This window comes from Coturnix japonica, chromosome 3 (assembly GCF_054131305.1).
Source record: "Coturnix japonica strain WE chromosome 3, WE-NBRP24, whole genome shotgun sequence".
Taxonomy (NCBI): Eukaryota; Metazoa; Chordata; class Aves; order Galliformes; family Phasianidae; genus Coturnix; species Coturnix japonica.
Window position 1 is genome coordinate 45725460 of NC_140665.1, and position 26300 is coordinate 45751759.

At 42.1% G+C, this 26300-nt stretch overlaps 1 protein-coding gene across 8 annotated transcripts in view; it reads left to right on the forward strand.

Annotated features, from left to right (window-relative positions):
• Positions 1-26300, forward strand: part of LOC107311550 (SAM and SH3 domain-containing protein 1) — a 482619-nt gene that overhangs the window by 330403 nt on the left and 125916 nt on the right. The window contains exon 1 of one of the 8 annotated variants that reach the window (XM_085541469.1): positions 12392-12833. The exons of the other annotated variants lie outside the window; for them this stretch is intronic. Coding sequence (XP_085397595.1) covers positions 12831-12833 — 3 coding nt within the window. The 5' untranslated portion in view covers positions 12392-12830. Of the gene's footprint in view, positions 1-12391; positions 12834-26300 lie in introns of those variants that run through there. 8 annotated transcript variants of the gene reach the window in all.

The following is a 26300-nucleotide window of genomic DNA, read 5'->3' on the forward strand; positions in this document are numbered from 1 at the left end:
TCAGCATTACCTGTGTAAAAGGAAGAAAATTGTTAATTGAACGTCTTACCAGTACACAAACCAGATTTTTTAAGAAAATCTACTGCATAATTATTAAGAATTTGGGCTTATAATTATGCTATTAACAAAGAAACTTGACAAAGTTTCTGAGAAAAAAAGATTCTATACAGTTATGTTTGTGTTTCTCTCTGCAGGATTTGAGCGTGTGTGTGTGTGTGTTTAAGATTACCTGGTGTTCAAATAACTTGACTTAAAATATTTACAAGGTACCTACGTTTCACTGTAAAGCCTTGTATGGCTTGCAAGTTGTCATCAGACTCTCAAAACTGCTGTTCTCTAGTCAGAGAAGTGTAAGTGTAATTTTACTAAATTATTCTGGAGTGATTTTTTAACATGAAATATCAGTAAGGATCAAATGAAAGTGCCATATCCATTTGCAGAAAGAAGAAAGAATGATGCCGCTATGCAGCTGCTGTGTTGTCACCTGAACCAGTTTTACTGGGCATCTGTAACATCAGGGAATGATACCTATAGATTCTCCCTGAGAAATCTATGTTTGTCATCTATTAGATCAGATAATTTAGGGTTGTTTTTGTGTGTGTGTGTAGAGCAATACATCAACATATACAGAATTTGCAGTGGCGGTCAGTTGTCTGCTCTGCCCATGCCTGGAGTGCAGCAGAGCACTGCAAGCTGTGATGTGTCACGCGTGCATGCTTACCAACCTACTTGCTCAGAGATGGCCTTACTCCGTGTGCACCAGTGTGTGCTTTGCTGCCTGTTCCAGCGCAACTAAAGCACGGTCTTCCAAGAGGCAGCATTTAAGCATGAGTTTAATTTTAGTCACTTAAATAGCTGAATGGAGGTGACCTGCATTTTTATTCTTGAATATAACAATGCGTATGACAAGCCTGTTGGCTGACAACACAGCACTTTCCAGCATCCTGTAAGATCGAGCCCTTGTCTTACTACTTGGCAGAATGGAGTAACATAAACCATATACAGGTTTGTCTATGCTATCCTTGTGACCATATCAGGACATCCAGCTACGCGACTACTGGTTTTGCCCACCATTGAGCTTTATGTCCTTATTTGGTTTGTTGGTTGGGTGATGGAATTTTTGTTTCATGCACACTGAACCACCATTACGGTGGCTGAGGAGCATCCCTGATGTTTAATTCTCATCAGAGGGGCTCCTTCCACAGCCAAAAGTAACACTACCAGCACCAACAGCATCAACTAGCTCAACCTTTTAAAAACTAGTACTCAACAAACAGTAGCCTTGTAATCTTGACTGAGAAATGCACCGTGAAAGAACAAGGATAATAAAAGCCAGACAGTGACTTGCTGCTAATTATATCATCTTTTATATCATACTTTTCTGTACAACACCTATCAATGAATATCCATATATTAAAAAATGATTTAGTTCTCTTTTTTTTTTTTAATATCTGAAACAAAGTTCCTCATTTTCAGTGGTAGATGTTTAACTTATACTAAGACCTGTGATCTGTCTATTTTGTTCATGCAGTATCTTCAGGAGTAGTCAGTTACTTTATTTGTAGTTTTTGAAGGATTTCTACCGTCTCAGTGTTTCTCAAGGGAAATGAGTGATGTGTGTTAATTAATACTCTTGTATTTATTAGTAGCCAGCCGTGACAAATGATTTGCAAATTGATTAGTACCTTAGAAGTGGGGTTATTATTATTATAGGATTCTTTTGTTTTTTCAATTCAATTTTTCAATTCAGTTACAAACCAAATGACATAGCAGGTAAATGGATAGTCAAGTACTCAGTGTAAATTAAACACTCTATTTATTCTGTAAAGCTTTCAGAAACTTGTCTTTAGAAGTCTGCTTACTTGGAATACACCTACTTCTTAAAGTTCAGAATGTTTGTTTGAGAACACACGCAAAAGATAATGAATTACATTTATTCTTTCTTCTACTGTTATTGAGAGCATCGTTGAAATTACTGCTTTTTCAAATGCCATAAAAATCTGATCTGCAAAACATTTTCAGACCATCCGACCAAAGTAGAATTTTAATTGGAGAGCATTAGTTGGAATTATGAATAACATTTCAGAGTGTACGATAGAGAGGGAGATGCAAAAGCACTGTTTGAATGGAAAGCACCAAACTGAGGCACCATGGTTGCCTGTCTTCAGCCTCTGGAATGCCGGCCTCCACTCTAAAGGTTTAGCAGCAGCACAAGCAGTGTTAAGATTCCTTCAGCTAATTCTCAGGTTTCCTTAAGGTGCATTTCATCTTGAACTAGCCTGTTTTGAAACATTTAACTAAGCAGTCTGTAAGCTCTTCTTTTTCCTATTCCAGCCTGAATTCTCACCCCTTTGTCACTCATCTTGATTGTGTTAGACACCTGATAAGTTAACATTGTTAGCGAAACAGAAACAGAAAATCTTTACATGCTTTAGCAGTCCCTGTAATTTGCTTTGCACTTCTGTTGAATTGTGGATCAAAGCATTTTGTGGTCCCTTCAGTAAATCTATTGTACCATCTTGTTAGGCACACAAACACAGGAAATGTTCCGCTAGGGCTGCACTTTAATTCAAGCACAAGATATGTAAGCACAGCAGAGGTATTTGCCAAGTCCTAAGCCAATAATTATCCCATACAACAGTTTACATTTTGACTGATCTTTAAGAACGAGTTTGAGAATCTTGTTAAAAAATAAATAAATATAGCCTTCCACATTTGCCTGGTGCACGTGATTATTTAGTGCTGCTCTTCACTCATCAAAGTTTATCTGGCAAGAGTATTTTTAAAAAGATGTTCTGTTAAGAATTTTAATAGCCTTCTTTTTAAAGTGGTTAATAGTCTTCTTTATTCCCCTTTCAGGCAGCTGTTCTTACCTGTTATGCAAAAACACAGTGGCCTGCCTTGACTAATACAGCAGTTTCGTAAACCAGCAGATCTTCTGTCAGCCACGCGAGGTTGTGCAAGCACTCAGAGCAAACCTCACTGGGGATTCACTGCCCCACGCCATCAGGAAAATATTGTTGAATGCTATTATATGAAAAATGAAGTGTTCCTCATGCATGAGGACTTTACTTTATAAAGATTTTCCATTTTCTAATCTGTTGGCCCAGATCTACTGGCAATAGCAAAAGTAGGAGTGTAGAACAAGGGGTGTATATTGTTGTCCCTTTTTAATTTATTGGGTTTCTCGTGATACGTGGTATTTTTTGCTAATGCCTAATTACTGAATATAGTGATCACATGAGAAAGACAGCTCTCAATAAGGGAAACAAATGAGAAATCGCATCGGTGGTAAAATTCAGCCCTTGCTGTTGCAAAGAAGATTTTGAAACTAGAGGTGCGAAACTCCTGCTGGTTAAACTGAAGGATAAGAAGGAAATGTACAGGCAGTAGAAATGGGGATGTGCAGTCTGGGAAAAACAGAAATGCCATTCAGATGTGCAGAGATAGAATCAGGAAAGCCAAGGCACAGATGGAACTGAACTTGGCAAGAGAAAAATATCTCTAAGGTCCCTTCCAACCCGCACGAGACTATGATACTATGAAAATAACAAGGAGGATACATTGGTTGGAAGAGACAGACCAACAAGGGTGTACCGTGTCTGATAAACAAGAAGGGAGAAATGTCATTAGCAGAGAAGGAGACGGTATTGAGGTACTCAACAAGGTCTTCACCTCAGTCTTCACTGGCAGTCAGGATTCTCATGTCTCTCAAGCCCCTGAAGCTCTTCTGGGGGGGGGGGTTGGGAGAGCAAAATCCCTCACACTGTAAACAAAGAACAACTTTAAGACCACCTGATAAGACAGTGTCATGGTTTTATGATTTTTGCTTTTGGTATTCCACATCTTGTTTACATTTTTCATTGTTTTCAAAGTAATATGTATTACGTTAGAGGTGGCCTTGCATAGAATTTCAGTGTTTGCAAATTGTGTTTTATTTTTGTTGTGGTAGCAGGAAAAAAGTAAGATTTTACTTTGTTTTGTATGATCTTGTTGCTTAATAAGGGTCTAAGTAGTTGTGGTGCACCTCTTAGAGGAATCACTAGGTCAGTCACATGGGGATGTGCATCTTTGTTGCTCTGCTTTTGTCCTCTGATAAAGACTGCAAAGGGTGAGAGCAGCTCTATAGTGCTCAGCCCATCCAATACCTCTCATTTCCTTCGAGTTGTGGTCCCATATCACAAGTTAGTGGAAATTTGGACTTCTGTTTTTTCTGTTTGTTCTTTAGGGTTCACTGTGCTTTGTCACGCTGCCTCCAATACCACGCAAGCCAAACAGCTGTCACCAAAGCAGTGCTGTCACTGTGGCCAGCATCCTTCTGGCCAGGCTCCTTCCTGATAGGGCCCTGGGTGCTTTTAAGGACTTCTAAAATAGTGCCTTGAGATTTTGGAGCAGGGCTAAAGTTTTTTCTTCTGCCATGTCTTTGTGTAGCACTGGATGGCAGATGGTTTTGTGGAGCGAAGGGAGGGGATGCAGTGAGTCAGGCCTGGCTGTTACCTTTACTTGTTTTGTTTCTTAATATTTACAATAATTGTGTCAAATCACAGAGCAAACCTCAACTTCTTCGATTTCCTGTGGATTTGTATAAAATGCTTACCTAGTTTTGTGCCTCTTATGGGTGGAGTTTAAAAGAAGTAAAGCTGCCTATTTCTAACAGCAGTGATCATTCTTGCTTCAGATCCCTTTAAAAACACCAGTACTTAAAGCAGTGCTCAGAAACTGCCTAGCTGTAATCAAGGCCTATTTCCACAGGGCACTATTACCAAGATTATAAAAACTGTGCCCAGCTTGATTTAGCTTTACAAGGCTTCAGCTTCATTACAGCAGAACTGAATAAGCCTGTTTCTCCCCACAGCCCTCATGAGAAGGAAAGGGAGTTAAAAAAAACACAGGGCCCAGCCATCACTAATGAGTGTCTGGTCTGTGTACGCAGATCTCTGTCTAAACTCCCACAGAGCATCCTTCCCTCTTCCTTCTTGCCCACCCCAGGCTATGCCAACAAGTGTTCCTGAAACTCCCTGAACTACCAGGTCCCAGAAGTGAGCTGGCTAGAAAAATAACCTGGAATTTGATTTCAGGTTTCTTTTTTCCCCAGCCAGATTAGCACTTTGATGCATCTCACCCCTCAGCTGTCTGTGGCATAATACTGGGAGAGGAGAGGAGCAGGCATGGATATCTGAAGGAGAAAGGGAGAGTGCTCTTTAGACTATCCTTGCCATCAGAAGAATGCTTCAGGAACTTCATGAAGTTCAAGAGCACGGGTTTAAATTGCCAGCTACTCTCAGTGCCTGCATGAAGAACCTCTAGAAAACTGGGAAGCCATAGCCAACAAGTACGATCCATATGTGTATGTGGGCTATTCTCAGTATGCTGTGATAGTTAGAGTTCAACCTCACTATGTTAGATACCATCCCCAGTAACCTTTATGCCTCTAAAAATCACCATTCGTATGTAAATAAAGGGGATGATCAGAATGGATGGTGACTGATGGCTCCACGATCCCACATACACCATACTTGCATTGCCATTAGGACCAGTTCTGTGCAATGCCAGATACAGATCAAGTGGCAACAAAGATTTAGATATGTCCCGAATCAGCCTTGGGCACATGGTTACTCAATTAAGCAAAGCCCACATAACAGCATGTATTTCAGGCTTGTGTTTGTGCTGGAATCAGAGGACAGATAGTTCCTGATCTGAAGTAATGCCTGCCAGAACAGAAGTTATCCTTCAGAAATATTTCAAAACAAACTGGAACCAGAAATGTAGGTTTGGACAGGTTCAGTTCTTCAAGTCAAATAGCTGGATTTTATTTTACTTGATTTGGAACTAAGTGCGTTATAACAGATTCACCGCATCGTGTGACAACAACGTGATCCTTTGCACAACAGCTACAGAAGGAATGAAAACAAAGAATCTCTCCAGCTAAATCCCATCGGTTAAAACCCAGATAACAAACTTTAAACACTTGTAGCTCATGAAATCTAAACTGCTGTTTTATTCACTTTTTTTTTTAATGCTTGCAAAACTATCCTGAGAAAACTGAACCTGGGAAACCAGTTCTGAGTGTTCCTGCTTGATAAGGGATTGGACCAGATGGACCCAGAGGTCCCTTCCCACCTCGCGCTGTGGTTCTGAGAATGCAAAATAAGAGGACTTCCTTATTTTCTTTTCCTGGACGTTCTTTCTTAGGGATGGAGGGTGGTTAATTTTAGTAGTTACAGCAACTGAGTGAGAGCAGTATCTCTGCATCTTAATGAGTCAAGTGAGGGAGGTATATTTTGAAATGAAGAAAAAGCTTTTATACAATGAGATCTGAGTTCAGATGTTTGAAACCGTCTGTGGTTATATTGCAGTCTGCGTGGTTGTATTACTGAACTTCATGTCTGCCAGGTGTCTGTGGTCAACCGAATGGGATATTTTGCAGAATCCTTGTACGAAAACAGACGTCAGGTTTGAGAACTTGGGATGATGACAAAAAGGAACAGACTGAATTTCTACAATGTGCTGCCCTACAGGTCACAGAAAGCAATCTGCAAATGTTGAAGAAATGTCAGGGAAGAGAGAAGCAGCAATGTCCATCCAGCTCTCAAAGCATCTGTGAAAAATTACATAGCCCAGATGGTTGAAATGGTTTTCACATTTGCGGCACATGTAGTCTGGTTTTAGCTATCTCCAGTGCAGTCGTTCTGCTGATCTATGGTGGTTATTCTCCCCTCAGTGCATGAGCATGTTTCCTATTCACATAAATAAGAGTTATGTCTTTGTGTCCGGAGAGCGCGGATTTCATTTGTCTCATGCTGTAGCAGCTTCTCACAGACTGTTTTCCTCCCACACTCTCCTTTTTCTTAAGCTATCCTGACCTGTGTTTTCTTTATTTTGAACTGCTTGTCAAACAGTTTGTCTCTTAACTATTGGAGAAGGTGAACAGCCAGAAATGAAATCCTTCATGAGTTCAGCCATGTAAGTAGCGCAATCTACAATACGAGAGGTAGCTAAAAGGAGAGAAAAAAAATCATGGAAGTTTGGTACCATAGGAGTAGTTTCATTTTATGTGATGATATCACCACATTTTTCCCTCTTTCCCCCCTGTACCTATTAGAGAGACGCTTGGCTTGCAAGATACGTGGGAAGGCTTCCTCTTATTTACAAGATTATTTGGCTGTTTCTCATGAATTGCTTTTAAAATCTCTGTCACAAGGTACTGTCTGAGTGCTGGCAGTGATGCCTATGGCTAACACTGTTTAAAAGCTCCCAAGCCATGGCGTGTGAATTTCTTTTGTACAGTAGTTGAGATTCTTTAATGAACACGGTGCTCATAATACTGATTACCAAGTCACCTCAGGCAAATTTAAGGTTCCCAAGCCACAGGTGGGTGCCAGCAGATGCATGCCTCAGGTCAGTTGCCCTTGCCTTGCACAGGGCTGTGCTGGGAAGGTGAGACGGTGGCATTCACTGGGCCCTGCCTGAGGCACCAGGGCTGGCAGGGGGCTCACTGAGTTGGCACAGTCATTGCAGCTGTTTGTTATTCTTCTCATGCCATTCATGTTGTTACAGGGGTTAGGCGTGCTCTCCTCCCTATCATCTTCTGGAAAACTGATGTGTCCGCCCCTCTCCATTTTTTTTATTTTTCTGGAGCCAAATTCTTAATTCTGCAAAACACACTGCTGTAGATGCGCAGAAGTGATTGTCCCATTAGCCACTTGGTCACCTTAATACTACAGTAGTTTAGCATAAGGCCACATCTTGTTCTTCAGCATCCTCAGTGCTGGTGCAGAGCCTCCTCCAGGCAGCCTGAGTGCCACTGTCACTCTGAGTAAAATCTGCTGCCCAAGCTGGGTTGCAGCTGATGGCAGCCTGCTCTAGCACTTCTTGGTACCGCACGGCACCCTTTGGAAAAAGGCACTGGCTTGTGAGAACAAGACAGACAGGGTGAGGAGACAAGAAGAGGCATGAGAATAGCTGTGTGAGCTGCAGGCCACAGTGCCTCCCACAGCAGGCAGCAGGATAGCCACAACGGGGAGCAGTGCACATCCAGCCTGTGCCGCTGCCATGCTACTGCTACGCTGAGTGAACCAGCAGCTGTCAGCACAGGGTCAGATCCCTTTGCATGAGGACAATGTAGGCATGCCCTCACCCATCAGCTCCTGGCCTCACCATGGTGAACCCTAGGAGCAGGGCTCTGCTCTGCTTGAGTAGTTTGAGCACAGCCAAATGTGTGTCAGCGTGCTTGGCCTGGGGCACAGTGAGCCTCTGAAGGGTGTTTACTGAGCTGTACCCTGGCACCCTCATCCTTCCTTTGCAGCTGCTATTTACCAGAAGGCATTTGTGGTGAATGTAGCTGGCGGGAAACATCATCTAGGAATGAAGTGGATGGGTTGAAAAAATGTTCACACTAACACTGTCACAGGCTTTTGAAAATAGTTCACGTGAAGGCATATTTTCGTAATGCTGAATTAAAATAGCGTTGCATGAAGCTGGTTCAGCTAAATTGAATTTACCATCAGAATGTTTGCTGTTTTTGTTGCGAGCCTCTGTCTTGTTTACAGAGCTGCTGTGTAATGCTGAGAGCGCCTCAACTCTATCACCGTATTGTTCCACAGACGTGGCAGCGGCACGGCCAATTCATCGTGCTGGGGCAGAGGGGGCCGAGGCTTTTTCTTGGCAATTAAAGAAACTCATTATGAGACTACATTTATTCCTGTTTGAGTCAAAAAGCCCCTCTATGACACTATTTGTTTATGAAGCTCAGATTCCCTCAGGATTATCAGGATGTCTTCATTAGAAGTTATCAGAACAGCGGAGCACATTTGTTTCTTCCACAGACTGCACTGAGATTCAGCTTTTGCTTTCTCCACTTCTGAGGACTTAAATTGACGTTCTGATGATTTAATTATTCTTCCTGCAGTTTTGTAACGCTGGTTGGAACTTGTTTGGTTTTGTTTTGTTTTGTTTTTTTCCCAATCATCATTCCTGAAACTCAGAAATTCACGTTAAAATAGTTTTTATAAGGGATCAGAACTCATAAAAAAAAACAAACAAAAAACCACGTGGCCATTGATACATACATCAGTCTACTATGCTGATTCTTTCTTTGCATGGTGTGCAGCCACCCCCATCCTTTATATGCCTCCTTTGTTTTCTTATTTAGATTCTTGTTTAGCCTTCCTGTAGGACTCTGACTCTGTTTTGTTTCGAAAGTTCCCAGCAGACTGTGGTTGCTATAGCTATGTGGGAACAGCATATTTTTGCTGAGTTATTTATTTGAACTGGGACTTTTTAATACCCTCTCCTTGTCATCAATCTAACAGAGACATTTGGACAATGTATTAGTCACTACTGAAGTGACACGAAGCACTGTGTAGTGTTTGGAGACGCCCTTCCAGTGACAGACACCAAGGTTCAGGCCTCCTCGCAGATGTGTGAAGCTGCACCAGGCCCGCCTAACTCGCTTGCAAGCTTAACAGGCTTTTCGCCTATAAATCCCCATGAGCCTGGATCTGTGCAGGAGGGATGAGTGTAATGGGAAGTCTGGGTGTCTCTGGTTCATCTCCCAACTCCCCTCTGCAGCACTGGTGATGGGTGGGTGGAGCACGCTGTTCCTGCACCAAGCCCTGCTGTAACCCAAGAGAGGGAAGGGCTGGGTGCCCCACACCCGGTGCAGGCAGCTGGGGGAGAGGGGCTGGGTGCTCAGCACATGGGGCAGACTCAGAGCTGGGGCTTTGTTTCCAAAGCCCTGACAGCAGCGCGACAATAGAGCAGCTGAAGTAAACAAACCAACAATAAAGGCATTTTTGTACAGAATAGATCCATTATTCTTCCTGACAGCATGACTTGGATTTTGAGTTCTCATTCCTTGTATTGTTCCTTATTTGAAGAGAAAGGGAAAGCAGAACAAGGAATGATACAAATTAGACAGCCTAAGGCTTGTGCTTGCCTGTAGGATACTATTAAGGTCCTGTTGGCACTACAAATTGGAACCATTTTGCACCCAGGTCCTTAAACCCAGCTGTGTTTTGAAAGCAGTCAGGCCTTAAAGCCTTACGTGCCTGTGTGATGAGCTCACCCAGGACTTTTACACAGAGCTCAGGCTGATAAGCACAGGGCAGTAAGCAATCACTTGCGAGACCAGCCCATACAGACAACTCATGTGCATATCCACTTCCCTTCCCTTTCTGTCTTAACCATGGAAGGGATTTTGGCAAGAGTATGTTCAGAGGGCAGTTGAGACTGTTGGATGCAGAAAAGTCAGCATGGATTCTGGGAAACGGACCTTTTTCTTTCTTTTTTTCCTTTTTATTTTTTTAAATTCTTCCAGCAGAGGCTGTCTATGCCTGACAGGCAGTCCTCAAGCTTGCTGAAGTGTTAAGGGTGGAGGCATTTCCGAGCTACCTCAGGAGAGCTGGGATTTGTGCATTCACAAAAGCATGTGGCTCTGTTTCGTCTCTCTGGTAACATCCCCAGCTGGCCAAGGAAGGCGCTGTGCAGCTGGAGAGGCACAGCTATGGTGGAGCAATGCAATATCAAGAGCATCAAGGAGAAAACTGGAAAACTGCTGTATGTTTAGAAGTTTTTGAAGTTACTGTGTGCATTGATGATTTGTTGGGTTGTTCCATAGCATTTTTTTGTTTGTTTGTTTGTTTTAATCTCTGCACTTGTGATTTTCTAAGGGATACTTGGAGTTAGTTCTTATTCCCCTGTCAAGAATGAGCAATCTAGAAGACCTTTCATTCAGCAAGGTGCCGATCCTGTTCATGTATCTGAAGCATTTAAACGTTGCTTGGAGGAATTAAAAGGAAACCACAGAAACCACAGAACATGTCTCCAACTAGTGACAGGTAGTAGACTGACTAATAAATAAATGGCAATCAACAGCTACCAGCAAACGAGCTATTACCCTCTCAATACTGAGAGAGACTGAGGTTCAGGAGTCATGGTCCCTTTTCTGCTTTTAATTGTACACTATGGGGCAATTGTCTGATGGTTTTGAAAGCATGCAGATAGGCATTGAATGTTTGCCATTAAGCATACATAAAATTCACACACACATTAAGAATATGGAAGTCTTGTTAAAAAAGGAGTCATTCTTTCTTCAGCCTAATGCAAATATTCAGAGTGCTTTGAGTCACTCCAAATTGCAGCATTAAAAATAGCCTGGTAAACTTTCAGTATTTACTTTCAGAATTTTAAACCATGCGGAGCGGAGGGAAGCATTCAAAGTTTTCTCACTTTAATCTTTGCCCCTGGTACCAGGAGGAGCAAGTGGCTTTTTTTCCTTTTAATGAAAACAGGAGATCCTCAAGACTTGAAACATAAGCCTGAGCACAGGCGACGGCAGGCTTCCTGCTTCCTTCCTGTGCTCCCTGACAGCTGTCCCCTGCCATCAGGCTCTATCCTCTGCGTCCCCTGCAGAGCAGCTCTGTCCTTGTATCCAGGTCTCGTGGCTGTACCCCTTTGAAGGTGCCAGGCTTTGTGCTCCTGCTGTCCTTGTCCTGAAGGCCACTGCTGCTGTACAGTCCTGGGGTAAGGGTGGCATATGGCTCTTGCCTGCACCTCTCGTCCCATCTGCGTTCAGGTTTCTTCTCCTGTGGTGTGGGAGATACAGAACTGACAGGAGCTGCTTGGTTTAACTGCACACATCTGCAGATGGAACTGCCACCTCGAGTGGCTGTGGAGCTGCTGCCAGAGCGCAGTACGAAACAGCCAAGCTGCCCCAGTGAGCCTGTGAAAGTAGTGGAGAGCAGTAAAATGACTTGAGATTATCACAATCACCATCATCTTTAGAAAATCATTTTCTGCCCTTCCATTACTCCCAGACAGCAATGCCGTTTTTGCTCACATGAGAAAGAAATTCTTGTAACCTGAAAAGGGGTAGTCCAAGGATCATGAGTGGCTTAAACCGGTGTGGAGTGACTTGGTCTGTGGCACTCCATCTCAGTCATTCTACCCTTTTAGAACTAAGTGATAGATGTCTTTGATACGGGATTTTATTTTTTCATTTGCTTCCAGATTAAAATTAAAAAAGGTATTTTAGAGAACTGCATTCAAGAACATTTCTGAGGGCCCAGCATTCAGCATTTAAAATCTTGTGAGTGTGCTTGCGTATGTATGAGATAAATCAGTGTGTGTGCACTGATACACAAACAACTTACACATCTCCAACACATTTGCTTGCTTTTAGCACTTTAGTTAGTGCAGTCCCAAAGTTTTTGCTGGATTTCATCTTGGGTGAGGTTCAGAGAGGCATTCTGTATCCTGGCAGGGAAACCACAGAGGGAACTGCCAGGGTTGGGCAAATCCACAGCCAAGTTTTCAGAGCAAGGAGCAGGCTGAGGGTGGTGCTAAGGGTAGTGCTGGGGGGACCCGTCCCTTAGGGCAGGAGAATGCAGGTGCAGGGGCTGCACCACAGCCTTTTGGCACCCGGTGAGGTGGTGGAAGTGACACACAGCCAGCACAAAGGGAAAGCCCTGTTTGTCAGAGGAAGGCCAGAAGCAGTACAACTGCAGCTGGGCGGCTCTGCCTTTGTCTGAAGTTAGCTCTGGGAAGCCAGCTAGACCTTCAGCTCCATTCTCCTGAGCCGCTGCGTATACCTGGCACTGCAGGTTTTGGGAGGCAGGGCTTTTCTTCAAGGATGGAACTGATGGGTTTGCTGATGCTTTTCGACTGGAGTGCAAAGCGCTGTTGAGGAAAGGAGGTCAATGACTTTTCTCCCTTGCTGGATCTGGAAGCTGGTGCAGGAGTGGCACAGATGCTTTGGAGAGCAGCCTAGGCTGGAAAGAAGAATTAACTTAATAAGCACATTGTGACAGTTGCTATTGTATCGATGTGAGATGGTAAGTCATTTAGATCCCCCCGTCCTCCCATTCTTTATAGCTATTTACCTATATTTCCAAGCTACATTCAGATTGCACTGATGCTTTTTATAAACCTATCATATGGTTAATTATAGCTGAATTTGATAGATACTGTCGTTGCACATTTGAATGAAAATATGTAGTTAAGTTCAAACTGTTTTCACCCTGAGAAACATAAACTCTCCTTGTGATACTGCTGTGTGTGAATAGTTCTGCAGCTTGCTGTCTTCCTCAACAAAAGAAGGTAAGAAATTAAATGAGACAATTGTTTGTAATCACAGGTGAGATTTCAGTGCTGATTTATATTTTTAATGGCCTCAATTAAAAACAAAATGTGGATGAATATGAGGATTAGTATGTTTAAGTTGAAAGAAAACAGGCTAATGAATACAAATGCAGAGTGGCAGGATGTATATAAGGGCAGGCTATTTTTTTTTTTCTTCCTCTCTGCTTTAATACTCCTGAAAACATGCTTCTTGAGTTTACCTTGAGTTGTTGTGGTTGTTTCTCACTGGCTACAAGTTCCATTTGCTCAACTTGAGCCAACAGAAACTAAATACTGTGCCTACATGTCACTTGGTCTAGATGTGATCTTCTGTTCAGGGCACCCATCCTAGAGAAAATGAAATTTGGTTGATTCACTGAGTGACCAAAGCTGTTGGTACCTCATGGGATGGCGCAAGAAATGAAAGCTCAGTTAAGAGTGAGCTTTTCTTACAGAGTAAAGCCTTTGAATCAGAGCATACCTTGGAGCCTTTTGTCTGCCAAATGGGTGGGGGTAATTTGGTTGAGAAAATGCAGTCAAGATGTGAAAATAAATAAATAAATAAATCAAGTGCCCGAGGGCATGCAATGCAAGGCCTGTTTGCTGTGATGCATGGATGTTAGTAACAAGCTGAGTTTTAAAATCCCAGAGCGGAATGTTCCCATCTCACTCTCTGGGAATTAAATTAGATGTCAAAGCAAAGGTCTTTAGGAAAATAAAATCAGAAAGCATTTCATTCTCAGCTAGAGCTTTATGTGACTTGCCACTTCTGTGTGTGCGTGAAGGCTTGCAAAAATACAGTCCTCCATTGGCACTGAAAGGAGTGGTTGGCATTCTGTGTCAGTGCCTTCTGTATAAATGTTTTGCAGTTTTAACTTAGGAGCTGTTGTGTTGTGTGTCTAGTTATAAAATATATAAAAATAAATATATATAAAATCAAGCTTACGATTCTCAACTTTTAGAACTGCAAATAGAACTGAACTGTGTTATTTAAAACAATTCCAGTAGAGACTTTTGTCCCAACTTTAATGAGCACGTTTGCCCAAATGTAACTGTCTCATGCGTCATGGAATTATACCTGAGAATTCAAAAAAATAAAATAAAATAAAATAAAATAAAATAAAATAAAATAAAATAAAATAAAATAAAATAAAATAAAATAAAAGGGGTAATTGGGAACAGGACATTAGGACTGTTCCCTTTCACCACTCCTTAAGTAGTGACCAACATACATAGAGCACGGCTCCACTGAGAAGCAGCTAAGAAAAATATTTTCCAAATCTCTACACTTTTAGAATCCTCACTTGGGAAAACTGGGGCTTTACTCAATCTGCTTGGAGAGAACTGGTGTGCTTGCAGCCCTCTCTGTGGGAGCCACTCTTCCCTAGAGCGAGGCATTTTAGGTGAGGGCTCTTGTGGCATTGGTCATTTCAGGCAATGTGTTCAGTACAGGTTTGTTCACAGCCAAGTCTTGCAAGGACCCCCTGGGGACCGAGCAAAACTCCTACAGGATGCCTGGCCCTGCCCTCTCCCAGCCAACCCCGCCTCATCCAGCCCCAGAGCGAGCAGGGGAGCAAATAACAAGGAAATACAGTGTAGAGTCATTTAAATGAATGTGAAAGATATCACTTGCAGACAGGATGAAGACATCAGTGTGAAGGGAGTACTACACATTTTTAAGTGCAGATTGGCTATTTTAAAAGAAAATCATAAAATAAAAGAAACCAGACTTTATTCCCTTTCTTCATAAAATATGAAGAACATCATTTTCTTTTAATGCTTTCAATTTTCTTCCTCTTATAGTCTATTGTAAATATGCAGTATTCTTTGTCTCGGCTGTTCAAGACTTAGGTTAGCTTTCCTGAATAATGAGAATTCTTTAAGCAATACCTTATGAATATATTTCGCGTGAGTTTTTATGGCGGGTGTTTGGGGTTGTTTTTTTGTCAGTATTTAAGGTGTACTGAAATGGTATTTTCACAGACTGTAAAATCAGGAGATTTAAACATTCCTGCCTTCTTCTCCTAATTCTGTTTCCATATAAAAAAAAACACAACCAACATCTTTTGTGCCTGCATAGCTCTTGCTGCTGAAGATGGGCAAGTAAAAGCCAGCTGTCATAAATTCTTAGGTTGAAGATGTTCCAGCAGACCTTGCAGCAACTCCCAGGCAGGTTTTTTATTTTATCATAATTTCTTTATTAATATTGAAGGACAGGTGGTGTAGACCTAACAGCTAGGTGTCTGGTTGTTCAGGGTATTCTCCTCTGCACTTTCCTGAACCTATTCAGGTCTTTTCTGAACCTTATTACAGTGCCTGTAGTGAGCCTCAATAGCTCAGATGATGGAGGAGATCAGTGTGCCACAATCTATGCCACTGAGCTCTCCAGACTTGTGCCAGGCATATTTCAGTGTCCCATGGCTAAGGGCAGTCCAGTGCTGAGGAGAGCCAACGATTTATTCTATATGCCATCTGTTTGTAAATCTTTATATAATGGTTGCTTTTCTATGATAGCAAGAAAAAGTTGAGTCATATTCAACCGGCAGCCTCGGGATCCTATTGTGAGAGCTGCTTCAGGGCCAGCTGTCTCTCATCTTCTGCTTGTACTCCTGACTTATTTCCTCCCAAGTGAAGGATTTTGCAACAGTATGTCCTTTTTGCAGATTGCCCGCTGTTTGTGTTAGCCCATTTCTCCAGTTTCCATATCTATCTGTGCGTCTGATTATGCTCTCCAACATACCTGCAGTTCCTTCAATCTTTGAACAATCTAAAAAGTCAGAAAACCAATTAGCATCATCCTCATCAGAAGATAGCCCATGCTATCAGAAGCTATCAACTATCAGAAGATAGCTCTGACTCACTCATAATTTTCAGTGCTTTTGACTGTGCTGATGAGTACTCTTTAATACGGTTTCCCTGCCATGCACTGACCCTGATAATTTCATGTTGACCATGTCTGCATGACAAATGTCCTAAGTGAAGCAGCATCAAAAACCCAGTGAGGCTGGAGATACATCTCGTCTGTTCCTCCTTATCCACCGGGCATAGCATCATGTTATTGAAGAAAATTAGCTTTATGTGACAAGAATTTAAATGGTTTCTCACAAAGGCATGTGAGCATGAGATCTGGAAATGCTTACAAACAGTGCATGTCATTCTTTGTTCCCAAGCATTTTTCTGTAAATTTAGGTCAGAATGAAAGACTGGCTGGAGTCTCCGTGAAACCTATTTTTGGTCATTAGCTGAGCATTTACTTGCTTTTTCTTTGTCTTCTGCAACATTAACCCTCTGCATCAGTGTGCCACAATCTATGCCACTGAGCTCTTCAGACTTGTGCCAGGCAGATTTTAGCATCCCTTGGCTTATACTTTATTTTTCAATCTGTGATCATTGTTTAACAGCACCAGACTTTTGCTACTTTTCCCTTATTAATTCCCTCAGACTCTCAGTGAGGCTTTCTATATCTTTCCAAAGTTTACAAGAGTGTATAACACTGACATACAAATACATGCTTCACCCATGCTCATCATTCCCATATAAGCTGTACCCTTCAATACTAATATTTCAATTGTGTGAATTCTCCACAGGTTTATGTTGTGCTGGTTAAGTTATATACTTTATTATGCTTTAAGACTTCCAGTTCCTCCTGTTTTATCCTTCATACCACTTTCATCAGCACACAGGTGTTTAACCGCTCTGAGCTGCTGATTGTTCTTTTCCCTCTTATGACCTTAAAATGAACCTCAGTAGCTCTTCTCCCTTCTTCCCCACTTCACAGCTTGTACTCTGTTTCCTCCTTTCAACCGCTTCCCTGGGATTTGACTGCAGGCCACACTGTTTTGGCTGGTAGGGAAGAATTTAGGTCACTCTCTTTGTGGCTTTTTTTTTCTTTTTTTTCAGTCTTTCTTCCCTAGATAGTTAACAGCAGAATAGCAGGGAATCATTATCCCTTTATCAAAGAAGTCAAAGTACTCTTGACAGAATCCTCTGCATAGCTGCACATTCATCCCCGGAGTCTCTGTGTGTAAGCATCTCTCTTTCTACCTGGTCTTTCACACCCAGCATGGTTGGCTCTAAGGTGATGCCTTTGGAGCCTCCTGCATCTTCATCATTATGCCCATTTCTTTTCTACATTTGTGCTCCATTCACTATGAACTCATGCTTTCTGCGTACATCCTGTTCACTTTTTTGGAAGTAAGCTTCTTACCCCTCCAGAAAGAGGCCAGAACTATGGAAGGAAGAGCAGGAAATCTTTGCACTGGCTTCTCATTGGGGCTGGGAGGCTCTGGGCTCCCATCCAGCCAGCCTGTGCTTTTCTGCAGGGGTCAGGATCTCACTCCTGTTTGGAGGGGGAGGTGAGAAAGACAAGCCTCAGGAGCCAGCTCTGGGCTCCAGGTGCCTGGGGAGCAGCTCACTGAGAGGCGACCAGACAACAAAAGCAGCAATTTGGGTTTCTTGGGCAGTCTCACATGGATAAATCTCTTTGTGGAAAGAAGAAGGGAGAAGAACAGCCATTCCTCATCAGAGCTGCCATGGAGGAGGGGGGCAACGCGGCATGTACAAAACTTTCTATTCTGTGACCCTCTCTTCCTTTGCCCAACTCACACGCCGTCCCTGGGCACACGCCAGCTGGAGGGCAGAGCAGGTCAACAAAGGGAACAAAGAGAGGCCAACAAAGGGAGCTTTCTGCTGGCTTTGGCAGGCAGCACCAAGAGGTTTAGGGTTTCCAAAGGTGTTGGAAGGCCACCCGGCTCCTTCAGAAGTGTCCTCAGCCTCTGCCTGCAGAAGCAGCATGCAGCTGAAGTGCTGGCTTGCTGAGCGCACTCCAAGTCGGTAAAAGTGCGTACGTATGCAGAAAGGCTTGTCCCAGAAAGGTTGGGTTTGTTTTTGTAATCCATTAGAAAAGCCAATCCCGCTGGTTTAATAGATCTAGCTTAGTAACTGCCATGCTTATTTACTCGAAACACCCTGCAGTGCTTGTACCTCTTTACGCTTACTATAGTGAAGCAGGGCTGGTACTGTTCCTCACATACTGTAGCAAGCATTCAGCAATCAGGGACTCAGCTGGATCTCTTCTGCAGCCTACAAACTCCCCATGCAGCAAGTGAGCATAACATGCAGGTGAGCATAGCCCCATGGCCACAGGTATAGCCACCCAAGGGGAGGAGGTAGAGCCTGGAGCATAGGAGCAAGTTGGAGCTCAGCAGGGAGGTCGTGATGGTGTGTACTGTGATTCGTCACTGATCTGTTACCGTCACTCACCTCAGTTATTTCTGACTAGTTGAAACTCAGCAGAAGTGATTTTACTTTGATATATTCCTAAATTGCATAGATGCAAACCCATGTGGTGAATGCACAGCTGTTAAAAACCAGAAGTGTTCTTAATTGATTTACAAGGACTTCATAATGAAGCCTCAAAACTCCATGAAATTCAGAAATAATGTATTAGGAATTCATGGTGAATTTACAGTGTTTGTTACCTGGATTTCTGCTTGTAAATAAGAGAAGGCTGCTTCTTTCTGTTACAACAGGGAAGCTTGGCGATAGAATTTTCAACAGCGATTCTATGATACCATATCGTAGATTCTTAGATCATAGATCATAGAATCATAGAATGGTTTGGGTTGGAAGGGACCTTTAAGATCACCTGGTTCCAACCCCCCTGCTACAAGCAGGGACACCTCCCTCTAGACCAGATTGCTCAAAGCCTCATCCAGCCTGGCCTTGAATGCTTCCAAGGAAGGGGTATCCACAACCTCTCTGGGCAACCTGTTCCAGTGTCTCACCATCCTCAGGCATAGAGGAGAGACTTCAGTAGCGACGTTACTGTAAATGCCGTGTTCCTCTTTCTCCTCTTTTAGCATATCGGCATGTAGTTTTCAATTGGGAAGGGTAATATGAAATCCAGGAAGATGAGAGAGCCTGAAGTCAAGATAGATGAAATTCTATCATGATTCTCATAAACGTAGGTTTGTGTGGTTGTGGCTGAATATTATGAGGTTCTTCATCTTTAGTGCTGTGCCAACGAACAGTCATTATGTTATAGGGTCAACTTCATCTATAATCATCATTAAATTAATTATACATGGAAAACACAATTAAAATGTGACTGCTTGTTGCTGTGCTCTACTCCAGAAAGTCATTGTGCTGCTGATAAAGTTATCTGGATTACTGGCATCTTTTAGTTCTACCATATCACGTTTCCTTACAAAAAGGCTTTGCTTTCACCTCCAAAAGAATTGATATTTCCGTTCGTTTTCCTGTGAAACTGCACTTTGCAAGTACTGTGTAGTACTCAAGTTGTCGCTTTCCAGCTAACACTCCCACATCCTCACATGGTTTGAGGCTTTATTGCAGAGCATTTCCCCTTTCCAGTCACAAGTGTCTGCTTACAGCTGGGTGTTTTCTGTGGTTGTTGCTGTAATGTTTTTAACAGGTTTATTTCTGTTATGTCTGGTCGTATGAAAGGTGTCCAGCAAAACAGATTAGTTTGTAAGATATCTGCACTTCCTTAGACTCATGGAACATGTGATGAGCAGCCTGGGCTGGTCCATGGCTATTTACATCCTGGTTTATCCAGCAGTGCCTTGGACTGGGACTCAGGAAGACCACAGTTTCCTTTCCAGTTTTGCTGCTGATTTCCCATATTTCCCAATGTAAATCATTTCAGTGCATCCTCATCTTCTATTTCTGACTCAGATATACTGTGAAATTTCCCTTACTCTATGCAGAGTGTTTACTAGAAGAAGGATCATGTTCAGTAGGCAAGTAACCCAGGTCATTCTGCAGTAGACACTAAATACATGCTAAAAGCTGAATAATATATGCAGTAACAAAACATGCTTAGACAATGGAACAACAGAAAAGGTCTTTCTGGGCAAACACTTGTCAGGAAAAATTTGTCCGTGATTTCACTACCTGTCATTTCCCGTTCCTGGATTTATTCTGCATTAGTTATTTCTAGACTTTCCAGAGCCTTAAGTGTAGAAAAATGCTCTCATTTTACTTGGCATGTTCCTCTGACTTTGGCAACTCCAACTTTGGTAGCGTTGTCATTCTTTGTTACCACAAGACTTTTAACATCTCAAGTTGCGGACTGTTGGCATCGTGAAAGTTTGGGCAGTGAGAACAAGTCACTTAGGAAAGAGAAAGCTCCTTTTCACATTTGCCAAGGTAATTGTCAGCTATGATAAAGTCAGAGCAGTGATGATCTGAGATCACAGCTGTTTGTTTTTAACATAGATGATAGTCAAACCAAGGGAGGAAAAAAAAAGCTATTTTCAGAAGCTGTGGTTATTGCTTTATATCCCTGTCAACATTCATTTTCCATTTCTTCTGCAAATTGGATTCATTTTCCGACATTTGAAATCAAGCATAAGCATCTAGCACAGAGAGGTCGTGGAAGGTAGTGCTCGGATTCCTAGGGAGACCTTGTCTTTGTTTAATGCAACAGAGACAAGGGAATGGCTCTTCCCTGGTCCCATCTGGATTAGAAGGGTGAAAGGAAACCTCTGGTGGCTTTGTCCCCCTTCCAGAAACTGTTCTTGTTCAGGGGAAGTGAGTTTGAAATGTGCAGTTCACATCGTACCTTTGCAACATACAAACCTAGAATTTGCTAGGAGTTGGTCTAGGCCCTCCTGGCAGGGAAATGAGGTATTTCAAGTGTAAGTTGCCAATTGCATTCCTCTTTAAACAATTGTATTGGGAGGGGGGGCATGTTTTCCTACAAGTACAAACTTTGGGTACAGTTATTGCACCTTCAAAGCTACAGAAAATCTCAGTCTGACTTTTGTGGTAAGACATTTAGGGGTAAGACTTATTTATTTATTGCATTTTTTAGCCACTGGCATAAAATAGCACTGCAAAAAATATTCCAAAACTTTCCAGAGGATTTTTGCTGTGGAAAGCACTAGCACAAGAAGCCCTTTGTTTCACAAGAGTATCCAAACCTGTGCTGAAGACTTGCTCCTGTTGTTGTGTTTGGCTTTTTTTTTTTTTTTCCCAGACAGGTGCCACAAGCTCTTTGACATTTGTAGAGCAGATGGGATGTCATTTTAACCTTGTATCTGATTGACAGAACCTTAATAACTCTCTCAACACGTCCTGCCTCAGAAAGCATGGGTCATGGGATTATGGAGAGAGCTTTTTCCTCATAAGTGATGCACTTAACTGGTGTACCACTGGGTGAGAAGTGGGAGCCATGCTTGTTAACTGGCCTATAAGTGTTCTGGGGATTAATAATCTGGGGAAATAATTTCTCGTTTGCTGAATTTCCTGTTTTGGCTACTTGGTCACTTGCTGATGGCTTAGATTGTATGAACATTATATTATGCACAGACACAGTCCTAGGTGTTATTGTAAGTGTATGTATGTTCTTATATAAATAGGAGTCTTGTCTGTATATGTAGTTGTATAACGATGTGTGTAGTTGAAAATGTGTAGAATACATAAAGGTGTTTTTGCCATGCTGTCTCAAAGCTGTGTGAAAGCATACATCTCTCCTTGTTTCTTCACTCTTCATGGCTCCCAGAGGAACAACTCTACCAGTATCCAGTTTGGGGATTCCAAGCTCAGTGGGGTCTGACAGGCCTTGTGCCTGTGGAAGTCTCAGAGAACAAAGTAGCTGTCCTAACCAGTTTTGCAGATCTCAGCACACTGCCATCATGCTTAAATACTGGACGTAATGCAGAATGACTGTTTCATGTACAACTCCTGCTAAAGGTTGTACCCTCTCTTGCAGGGAGAATACACAGAATAACCACATTTGCAATGCACTTTCAGCACTGAAGTCCCAACAGATAGCTATTTTTCCCCCAGCATTGCTTCTGTAAAGAAACCAGACAACGATTTAACTTTTGGAAAGGCAGTTAGGCTGTATTTTATGGTGACTGTCATTCACTGAGACCAAGCAGGGTAGGAACACCCAAAGAAGCATTTAATGCATTTCAGTTGGAGTGTAAATGAATGAATAAAACCCTTGCCCCTGAGCAGCTGTAATTTCTAGGATTATTCCTATGAAGCATATTGAGTTTGAGATTCTTGGCTTCCTTGTGCAGCAGCCTGTCCCTCTGGCAACTGTCATCTTCAATCATATCAGTTACACACTGCCACAGCCACTCAAACATCTCGTGCAAATGGTAATATTAAAAGCAGGCCAGGTGGTAGCAAGCTCATGGATAGATCTTCTGGGTAGATCAAAATCAGAGGATTTCCAGCTCTCCAGGCATCAGTAGTCATTTCTGTGGCATTGGTATACAAAGCATTTCAATGCCATCTATGGTGTCTTTGATACCTATAGGCTTTAATTAAGCAAAATGCATAAATTGTGGCGTTGTATCCTTGCTTTTTGGCATGAATGGCACTCAGATATTCTTTTGAATAAATGCTGGCTGCTGTACATAGAGCTTTCACAGACTGGTTTCAAAGAGTTAAAACAAACACAAGAAAGTACTAAGAAAATAAAAAGAGAGGAAGGAATCTTGGGAGGTTATTTAGCCTGTTCCAAGCCCCAGAGCAGATTCAGTTGTACCAAAATGATCGTTTTGAGGCTCTCAAGAACAGGCCAGACAGTGATGAAGATTCTACACTGACCCCAGGCTATCAGTTCCACTGCGTGCAGCAACCCTGCTGCTGGAAAGCTTTTTCTGGCATTTAACCTAACATCACTCCTGCTGCAATTAAACCTGCTCATTCTTGCCCTGTCCCCGGCAGATAGAGTATTCTCCTTAGCAGCATAAACTTCTACATATTTGAACATTGTCCCATTCTCTGACAGTCTTCTTCTGTTTAGGCTATGGCATCCCACTCCTTTCAGTCTTTGTTCATAAACCTCTTGTTCATGTGCCTGCCCTTTACATTTTCTTCCATCAGCCTGTGTCTGCATTTGTACCTGGTGTGCACTGGGTGTAAGCGTGACCCAGCAGAGCAGCTGGTGAACAGAGCCAGTTCCATTGGTTGCACTGGGCAAGGTCTACTGCGAAACACTGCTCCATAATAAGATGAAATGTTTGATTCATGTTCCACAGTGATTTTTGAGCTCTCTGAGCTTTCTGCTGTCTGTGAATTTAGAGAGCATGTACTAGCCAAGCTGTTAATTAAAATATTGAAGAACAGATGCCCCACAAAACTCCACTCAATATATTCTTTCACTTTGGCCTTGGACTACTGGAAACTAATCTCTGAAAGTGGGTTTTCAACCAATTGTGTACGACTTTTTAATGGTATTGGCTGATTGGGTTGAGTAAAGTAGAAACCTCATTAAATTCAGTATGTATTTCAGCTGCTGCTACTTCTCATCCAGTACCAATTATCTTCCAAAGAAGGAAATAAGATTGATTTGACACAATTTATTCTTGACAAATCCATTTGGCTTTTTCAAACTCTTACAAGAAATGGGGGTAGAAAAGAACTTTATAGAACCTGTGTCCTTCCTGTGCTGCTCCAGCCCTCCCTCAGCCTTCCCAAGCTCTCCTCTTCATGGGTTCTCCCTCTCATAACTACAGTGCAGGAGTGAAATCATGAGATAGAGGCAGAGGCCATTATTACTGCCAGGATCTTTGTATCTCAAAGCCAAGTCAGGGCACTGGTGGCTAAATGTGAGCATGTTAAGCCCATTTAAAAACATCAGGCTCACTAAGTGGCTTCTAATACTTCTTAGCTCATTGACACCAACATGAATTGTCTGTCACATGTGGAGCCTGTTACAGTTATTTCTTCTACAGTTCATCTGTTGAACTTTACTTTTACCAGCATATACACAGTCTTGGAAATAGTAAGTGCTAAATTATTTTTAAACGGCTTCTGTCCTGCCAAAGTCTTTGGATGCATTTGAACTTGACAGTTATCGTAATAATATGTGTGGTTGGGAGTGCTGCAGACAAGTGGGTCCTGATCTCTTGGCTCAGTTCCTTTCTGATTGTGGACAAACTTGAACTGGGAAAGTACAGGCATCAGAAGGCATAAGCTTAGGTAATGTTTGATACGTTGAAAGTTCTTGTAAGTAACTACACAAGAGAATACGTTTCTTTGCCAACATGAGAAGTCCATGTCTGCTAGTGTGATGTTACCTAGATAATGTGAAGGGATAAAAAGGCATTGCAGCATTTGGAGAATGCTTTTAGATGGTAAAAAGTTTGTCTCTTTGGCAAGTCAAAATGCAGTCTTCTCTTAATGTCTGCTTATGCCATTTACATATTAAGAATAAATAACACTAAGAAATCAAATATGAGAAGCATATAAGAAACATTTTTATCTGCAGGACTTTTCAATTACAAATTACAGAAATTAAAAGCTCATCTATATGAGGCCCAATACTTTGCTGGTATCTCATCACATTCTTATGTATACCCTAAATGTCATATATGTAATCAAGGTTAGCTGGGAAGTTTTAAGGAAATATGATAAACTTAAGGGCTGCATAAGCTTTCCAGTCTTCTTAGGCAATTGCTTGGTTAGCAGGAACTTTAAAATTATTCATTAAAATCACCCAAATTCATGTGTGTAGCTGCAAGCCACGTGAAATTAAGTCATGGATTGTATCTAGCCCAGAGCCTCTTGGGCTCACTACCTTTGCTGCTACCTTCTGAGTGGTGGGGATGGCAGGTAATACACAGTGACTGCAGAAGGTCACTTGAATTGCCCCAAAGCCAGAGTGTTACTGGTGCTATTTCCCATATTCCCTTCACAAAAACAGTGAATTTCTTTCATTCCTTTTAGTCTACTTTTACATATATTTGTCCTCAGTGACAAGTAGGGATGATTTCTAAAATGACCAGAGCTTCTTTGTATACACAAATAATGTCATCGTTTTAGGAGCCAATGTTTCAGGGACTAAAAACACATACTTTTATCTCACTGCCCCAAGTTACACCCTCCTGAGATTTCTTCAGCAGTCTAATCTTCCCCTTGGTGTTTACACACCCCTCACGCTTACATATAATCATTGCATCCTCTCCAGTCCCTTTAACTTTCATCTAGTCAAGGGATGGCTGTTTGTTTAAATCTGTTTTCATAACTTACATCTTCCAGCAGAAGTCAAGAGGAACATGTGATGCAATTCTGGGATTAAGTGCATCAATAACTTCTAAATATTCAAATTACAGTTAATTTTTGCTAGGCATGCATTGCCCATGGGATACGCACTGAACTGCAGGAGTGTTTTTGGCCATCTTCAAACAGAATTGCCTCATTATTAAACCTTTGCAAATGAAGACATATATATATATATATATATATATATATATATATATTTATATATATATATTTTTTGAGAACTAGTGATACCAGCCTACTCCAGATGTACTTAAATAAAATGACTTCCTTGTAAAACTTCATCAGCACGGAGCCAATGTAACTAGCTCATTGCCCTCGAGGGCTGTTGTATCATCATCCATGCAGTTGCTTGAGTTGAGGAGGGTAAATTCCTCCCACTCTCACCACCACAGAAACAATAATCTTTCTGTTCACAAACTTCCCAAAATATTTATCGAGAGAGTAGCTCGGAGGTATGTTTTCAGCAATGCCATAGCCTGTTTTCACTTGTCTCTCTTGCTTGCTTTTTTTTCTTTTTCCTTAATTACACTTTGGAAGTGGGTTGGCCAGTGCTTAAAAGCTGCAGTTTCAGATGGACAGCTTCTCCTAGCTTTAATTAGTTTGACAGGCACCTCTGCCTTCCAGCTGGGCTGCCCTAACTGGAAGCAGCTGCTCTCTGCAATTACTCCCCCTCCACTACTCTGCCTTGGTGTCGTACAGAAGGAATGAGTGTCCTGTGCCCTTTTCATATTTATATAGAGGTAAAATGCAAAGAGCATCAGGTGTGTCTGTGTGTGAGAGATTACTCTCTTCTTTCTTTATTCATGAAATTTCATGAAAGTTTATGAAGTGAAATATTTGGTGTGTCATTTACAGTAGAGGGAAGACAAAAACATCCAGGTCAGATATGATTCTCCACTTCCTTGCTAATTCATGTTAGTGAGCACAGGGCAGGTTTAAGTTTATTTTTCCATGTCGGTATCAAACTAATTTGAGAGAGAGGGGCCTGAATGACTGCACAGCTCAGCTCACAAGGCAGTGAAGAGAAAGGCTGTGACAGAAGAGCATGGGTTCTGGGGATCTGGCCCCTGCCTGTGCTTACAGCCACATCTGAAACAAATACTTATCATCTTGACTGCATTGTCACAGTC